This window comes from Oratosquilla oratoria, chromosome 30 (assembly GCF_046742065.1).
Source record: "Oratosquilla oratoria isolate Oo_2021 chromosome 30, ASM4674206v1, whole genome shotgun sequence".
NCBI classification, from domain to species: Eukaryota; Metazoa; Arthropoda; class Malacostraca; order Stomatopoda; family Squillidae; genus Oratosquilla; species Oratosquilla oratoria.
This window is the reverse complement of record NC_134806.1, coordinates 30,265,393-30,272,892: the sequence shown is the minus strand read 5'-3', so window position 1 is coordinate 30,272,892 and position 7,500 is coordinate 30,265,393. Positions and strand designations below refer to the sequence as shown.

The 7,500-nt window shown below is 45.3% G+C and overlaps 1 protein-coding gene across 6 annotated transcripts in view; it reads left to right on the top strand.

Moving 5' to 3' along the window:
* LOC143041074 (uncharacterized) overlaps positions 1–7,500 on the top strand; it is an 86,052-nt gene that overhangs the window by 16,764 nt on the left and 61,788 nt on the right. For 3 of the 6 annotated variants that reach the window (XM_076212741.1, XM_076212747.1, XM_076212745.1), the window contains exon 2: positions 1,386–2,119. In XM_076212741.1, coding sequence (XP_076068856.1) covers positions 1,667–2,119 — 453 coding nt within the window. In that variant the 5' untranslated portion in view covers positions 1,386–1,666. Of the gene's footprint in view, positions 1–1,346; positions 2,120–7,500 lie in introns of all 6 variants that reach the window. The other 3 variants (XM_076212742.1, XM_076212743.1, XM_076212746.1) reach the window with 1 other exon arrangement.

Genomic DNA, 7,500 nt, shown 5'->3' with positions numbered 1-7,500 from the left:
ATATATATATATATATATATATATATATATATATATATATATAAATATATATATACACCAATGGCTTTTCCCCCTTACAGTGGAGGTAGCCAAAGTCAAAGGCATAAATCCACTCCCATCCATTTCATCCCCACATACTCTACTCCCATTCACTACCCCTCCCTCCCTCTTTTCTTGGCTCCCCCTGGATGTCGGGTCATTCCTACATCTCGCCCACTGTCCTAGATAAGAAGCAATGCAGCAAGACACAGCACACCCACAACAAAGCCGCTTCATTTAATCAGTGACACCCCTTTCTGTTCCCTTATGCATAAAAAGAGAAGACGGGAAGAAATCCCTTCTGGCTGCGTCAAAATAGCATTCATATATAGTCCCTCAACCCCGTATCCTCCACCCACTCCCTTCCATGCATCACAGTATTATCCATACACAACCGTTCTCCACTTACCCCTAATATCTGTCTGTTCCCATCCTTCCTTCCTCAACAGACACTCCCCTCTTTCCCAATGCTCCTTTTACCCCATCCATCCATCTCATCCTTGGTCGCCTAAACCTATCCCCTTCCTCCAGTCTCTCTCCCTTAATACTCCCAATTTGCAGCCATCCTCTCCCCTCATCTCATCACCTTACTTTTATCCACATTTATCTTCAACTTCCTTCTTTCGCACACCTTCCCAAACTCCGTTGCTAACTTCCTTAATCCCTCCTATAATACTGCTACAGGCGCAGTGTCGTCACCAAACAGTAGCTGGCTTATCTCCCATTTTTCTCCATTTTATCCAACCATCTCCAATCCCCGACCCATTATCCTTGCATTTACTTCTCGCACCACCCAATCCATGTATAAATTGAACAGCCAAGGCGGCATGACACATCCATGGGGAAGTCCCACCTTTACCTCAAATCACTCACTCTCTCCATTTCTAATTCTAACTCAGGCTCTACTACTATCGTAAAAAAAAAATAACTGCTTAGCAGCTTTCCTCCCACAGTGCTTTCTTGTCTACCCTGTACATACATACACACACACACACACTCACACTTATATGTATATATATCATATAAGTATATACACACACACACATATGTATATATATGCATATACGACTATTTATTGTGTATACAGATATACACCACACCACATACACTTTTTGTTTGTGGTGCCAGGGTGACGTTGCGTGGCGTGGCACTCGCAAACTCCGTGGACACAGTGACCTCTCGAAGACTTGTACCAGACTTGCTTTTTGCCATAGCAGGTCTCACACAATAAGAAACAAGTTCACCCGAATGATAAGCTCGTAACTTGAATGCTTCGGCCTAAATGCCATTAATCTCTTATCCGACAGTGTATCGCAAAACAGACTCATTTCTCTTTTTACTGAAAGGTAACACGAAGAGAAATACGACAAACCTACTGAGGTTCTTGCAAACCTTGGCGGCATCTTTCGAAACCTTCTACCCGGACACTGGACCCGCCTCTCCTCACCCCTCACGACCTTGGATCGGATTCTTCTTCCCCGGAAGTCCAATCCCTCTGTCGTTGTTCCTGCTGCTGTAGTAGCTCATCGAGAGCTCCATACTTTGTCGGGTCGGCCTTCGAACTTCCCCAGCAGCAACACGCGAAGACCCCAAAGGAGTCTTCAATCGGGCCACCAGACGCGAGGCCATGTTTAAAAAGGACAAGGCCAAGGACAGGGTGGTGGCTGAAGCCGGGGGCGGAGGAGGAGGAGGAAAGGGAAATGTGGGCCGGAAGACAGTCCAGTTTCTTCCAGATTTACGAAGTTTCCGCAAAACGAACCAGTCCAGCGACGGTTCCGGTAACAATAGCGACCTCAAGAACAAGAAGAACTGCAACAGCAACAACAACAACAATGAGAGCAACAAGGGCAAAAGCTCATCACCGCCACAGTTGGTGGATAAGGTGGATGGTCGGGGTGTGTATAACTCCTCCACCCCATCCACTTCCAGTCGACTCCAGAAACTCTTCCGCCCCAAGACTCCCCCATCCCCGTCGGGAAAGTCCCCGACTCGTCCTGTCAACTCCCAGACGACTCCGGCCACGTCGGAGAAACCTCCGGCCAACATCTCGACCAGACCAGAGACTGAAGATGCTGAAAATGTAAGTGGAGTTTCATAACGTTCATGATGAGTGACAGGTCGTGATTTCAGATGATAATGATGATGAGAGATATGGTGATAAGTGATACGATGATGCACGTGAGTATGGTGGTGATAGGGGTGGTTGTAAGTCATGAGGGTGATAGTAGTAGTGATGATGATGATGGGAGGGAGGCTGGGGAATGGATTGATAGTGGTGAAATTGATGTATAATCTGGAGAATAAAAAGTAGGGTGGATATGGTATGGATTGCTTCGGCTGACGGTGTTGGTAGATGAAGTAGTGGTTATGGCATCGGATGTCAAGCACAGGAGGTTTACCCTAATTGAATCAAGTTTCTTGGTGGCAGCCAGAACAAGAGCTTAACCTCTCACTTGCAGTGAAGGGCCATAGTTGGGGTACGTTAAACTAACCCCATCAGCACGGTAATCTCCCGCTTAACTAAACAAGACTATCTAGCGTTAGCCAAAATAAAATCACTGAAAGAACGTCACCATATCTCTTTCACAATGATGAGCCCTCTCAGCCTCACCCTCAACCTCCCCTTAAGCGAATGAATTCGTTTGGCACCAGATAAGTTCACTGTGTAGAGGGAGTTAAACCCAGATAGTCTTAAAGTCGTAACTAGGATGGTGCCCACCTGCTCACTAGACACAAACCAGAATGAGATCTCGGGGGTGTCACTATGAGGAAAGAGTTGAGGTAGAAGTAAGAAACTCCTCAGAGTTAGGTAGCACGGGCACATTTTGAAGAGTGAAGAAAATATTCCAAAAATTCCCTTTCCCGTATGATTAAGCTCCTTTTGATACTGAGGAAAAGCTGGATAGAGTAGCGTCCTCCGGAGGGAAAGGGTTTCACCCTGTAGGCAAGTGATTATTCGAGATTGTTCTCTAACCCCTTAGCTACCGAAAGAGTGTTACGGAATCTAATTAAATAGCTTTACAGCTGCAGACAGAATAGAATCATAAGTGTCACCCGGTACCAAACGACTTAATTCTGTAAATTCTAAAAAAAAAAAAATAATAATAATAAATTAAAAAGGTACACTATGGTGACATCAATCCAAACATTCTACGAATGGAATGACTCCTTCATGGGGATGCGGATCGTGTGAAGGGGGTCAAGGGTTGTTGACTACGAGTATTGTCCCCTTCCCTGTCAGTTAATACGTTTTTCTTCCTCTGGGCACCTCCGGATTATTTGATTGACCCCCGCGATTCCCCCTCGGTAGCGAAGGAGTTAAGCCCCAGTCACACTATCACGATTCTCGCCAAATGTTGTGAATGTGAAATGCTGCAAGACAACTTCACTTACAGTATTCCAGACTTCACTAAAGACAATGTGTCTAATATTCGTATAGGTTTAACTTCTCTTAGTTAGTAATTTAGTTCCTCAATATATGACGCAATGGTAATATGGCATTTGGAGATTAAAAAAAAAATTAAACGAAGTCGTTTCTACTCAAACGAACTCGCTTGAGTCGTGTATGTGTGACCGAGGCTTTATAGCCTGTCCTTACCCCCGTCCGTAACTACTGGCACGTTTTGTTTTCATTACAGATACCGCCATGTTGTTTTACTGACCTCTGTGCACCTCCCTTTGGTGGCAATGCGGCTTAAAAAAAAAAAAAAAAAATCCAGGGTGCAGCGACAGGCACTGAGTGACATAGTCATGGTGCCACTTTTATCGCGTGATGTTGTCGATCGCAAAGGAAGCTGCGCACCCTCCCCTGCGCAGGTAGCAAGAACGAACCAAGAGCACAATGCGCCGTCCGTCAGCGCACAACCACAACGGGTTTCAATCAAAAAGATTTGTTGTATCATGGTGACTTCATGCTGGCGCTCTCCTGCAGTCTCGTCAGTTCGACCAAGCCTCCAGCTGGAAGTACAGCTGAGAGATGTAGTCTCGTGAAGGGTCTCGCGTGCCGGCAAAAGGGGTCTCGACAGCTGGTCAAAGGAGTTTTTCAGAAACGAAGCTTGATAGGGCAGAATACACATGCGTGGGTTGGAACAAGTGCTGGTTTGGGTAAGACCAATAGGTTTGCTAGTTCGGGAGAGATGGGGAAGAGAGAAGGAGGTATGATAGTCTTTATTCTTGTGAGAAAGAGTTGTTGGTATCACAGGAGAGGTGGTATTGCTCCGCCCAACTAAGAATGGTATTATGATAGAGGGATGAATCAAGCTTGAGAAGGGTCTTCAAGTACTCTTCGAATTGTACTTCGGGGTTCTTATACTCGATAGTCCAGAGGGTTACTTGAAAACCCTTTCAAGCCTTGTTATTGTATTGTTCCTCTTTTAGGATGCTATTTTGTCAGCATATAGAATGCAATCATATGTGTGTACAGACATACATACGAACACCTGTGTGCACACGCTCGCACGCAGGTACGCACACGTATCTGCCCCTGACATACATACACGCATCGACATTTATACTTTGTAAAATGTCAGAGCCAAGAAATAAAAATAAACTGGTAAAATATAAAATCTCTGGTGCTTAAGGAGCCAGTATATTTTCGATCACGTACAATATCATCTGTATTACACGACATGGGAATTGGGTAGAGTGAGAATGAGGTTAAGATAGGAAGATCTCACACCGGGAGGCACTTTACTGCGAACGAAACCTTCACCTTTGCCGTGTGTGCTCGCATTGCCAGGGCAAGTGTGGATGAAAGATCAGAATGCCAAATGGTGCACGTGATATGATATTCACCTCGCGTGTTGCTGGATCGAACACTCCAGCCTGAGGCACTCCGTACAGACTGAACATAAGATCCATTATAATAGCTGTTCAGGAGTTCGTACACGAGGGATGATGTAGAATATACTAAATTATATAAAACACAGATACGTGTGTGTGTGTGTGTGTGTGTGTGTGTGTGTGTGTGTGTGTGTGTGTGTGTGTGTGCGTGTGTGTGTTTCACCATGGTCTTGGATCACGTGTTGGACTCGTGATCGACAGCTATTTCCCTCCTGGAAGAGAGCTCAGAGCTCATATATGACCGATCTATGGGTAATGCTGACCTTACACGGACACACACACCCAACTCCCCGCCCACGAGAGTTGGAATAACAGCTCGCAGCGCAGCGATACTGAAATTATTTCAGCCTTGGGCGGGATTCGAACCTGGACCGCCGTAGTGGCAACCGAGAACTCTAACCACTGCGCCACGAGGTGTGTGTGTGTGTGTGTGTGTGTGTGTGTGTGTGTGTGTGTGTGTGTGTGTGTGTGTGTGTGTGTTTGTGTGCTCGCGCGCGCGCGCTCTTGCGGGCTTTCAAACGTTTTTTGTTTGAATGTCTATTGTGTTAAACATGACGTCAGAAGTGTACAGCCTTCATGCTTGCTGAACCTGCAAATCGGTTGTTCCACACGTTAGAGATGTCACCGCGTTGAAGGCCTCTGGCCCCATGTATAGAAACACGCCACTCGGACCCATGAATCCAATCAGTCCGGAAACATATTCTGCCTAATTTCAGACGATTTAATTCAATATATATGTGGCCCCGTCTCCAGCCAAAGGTGCAGCCTCAAGAGCTAGGTTTATGGAATGGGAATCTAGTCTCGCGCACGAGATGCTTGTCGAGACTCCAAACCTTAGCCCCGCATTGTTCACCCACACTCAGCCCCATTACCTTCGCGTGACAAGCTCCGCCCAATGACTTCGCGTGACCAATCATAGGTCTCTGATTTAATGACGCGTGTCGTCTCGGAGAACTCGAATTCTTCCACCTGAGATGACAAGAAGGTGGCTCGTTGCATGTCATGGGGCTTCTTTCTCTGATGCAGTCCTATTTTGTTATCTTAGCGGTGAAAGAGAAAGAAAGATGTACTCTAAGACGATAAATGGGAGATAAAACATACCTTCAATTTGATAGATATTCCACCAAAGTAATCACAAAAGAAAAATGAGGTATACACATCGAATGATCTAATGTCTAATGGAAGGGAAAATGTACACCATGATAGTAGAAGAGAAAAAATATATACATTATCCAAGGCGAAAGAAAAAATATATATTCAGTCTAAAGTGATGAAAAGGAGAAAAGGAATGTAGATCCTGAGACGAAAAAAGAGATAAGATGCATCCACAAATGCGATAAAAAGAAAAAAAAAAACAGATTGTTTATGGCTCCCGCTAACGTAAAGGGATCAAGCAATGGCGAGTTTTAGGGCTTATGAGAGCCCATTATGCCGGCGTTAACCTCCCATGCACAGCTCCCAAACCAATTATGAGTTGAATAGGTAATTCCAGCGTGTATTTATGGTCACAGACAGCTCGTGTAATCAGGGAATGTCAGAGGAATTGTGAGATCTCTCACAAAGGCAGGCATTGTCACCCCAAAACGACAAGAGAAAATAGGCAGACATCTCCTCTTGGAACTGTGGTACGCTTATGTTGATGGCGCTCATTCGAATGTTTCTATTGTACCAACACGCGCGCGCGCGCACGCACACACACACACACACACACACACACACACACACACACACACACACACACACACACACACACACACACACACACACACACACACACACACACACACACACACACACACACACACACACACACACACACACACACACACACACACACACACACACACACACACACACACACACACACACACACATACGTTTGGCGTTAGGAAAAGCGTCTTTTCAGCTATACTCGTAGAAATCGGCCTGCGTTCGTCAAAATAAAACATGGGAAAAGCGTCACGGTGCCGAGGAAAAACAGCCTGGCTGGCGATAGCCAAAATGAAATTTAATGAGTTTCAATTGTTTGACTGCAGCGTGCTGGGTCTTGGGTGTGTTGTTATCGTTGTTGTTGTTGTTATCGTTGCTGTTGTTGTTGTTGTTTATCCCTCTGTGTCATTGAACTTTGACATTGGAGTTATAGAGGAAGACGATCGTCTCCACCAAGAGCTAGCCAGATATCCTCCATCTTAGTTATGCCATGTTCGTGTTTGTGTTACTGTCAGAGCTCAACAGTTTGTAAATGTGTAGACTACTCGATCGTGTATGAAACGGCATGGCAAAGGAGTCAAGTTTCATCTGATACTTAATCTATCTTGTGTTGGTATGTTACGAGTCTGCTTATACGAACTCTGTCCTGCTTCACTTAGTCACTGATTCGTGAACAGGTAGTGACGGACGGCCAAGAATCCTGTTAGGCTCCAGTCTAGTTTGAGTTTTGTCCATGAGAATCGTACGGATATGTTTGTTCGTGTTATTTATGACGGGATAGAGGTGGTGGAATGATGCTGTGCTCTGTAGTTGCGTTGTGGGGTTTGATGCGTCTGGGTGTTAGTAGGTGGTGTCTCACGTATCGTGAGTTTTATTTAACGGATGCTATTATTATTGTGCGCCGAGCGT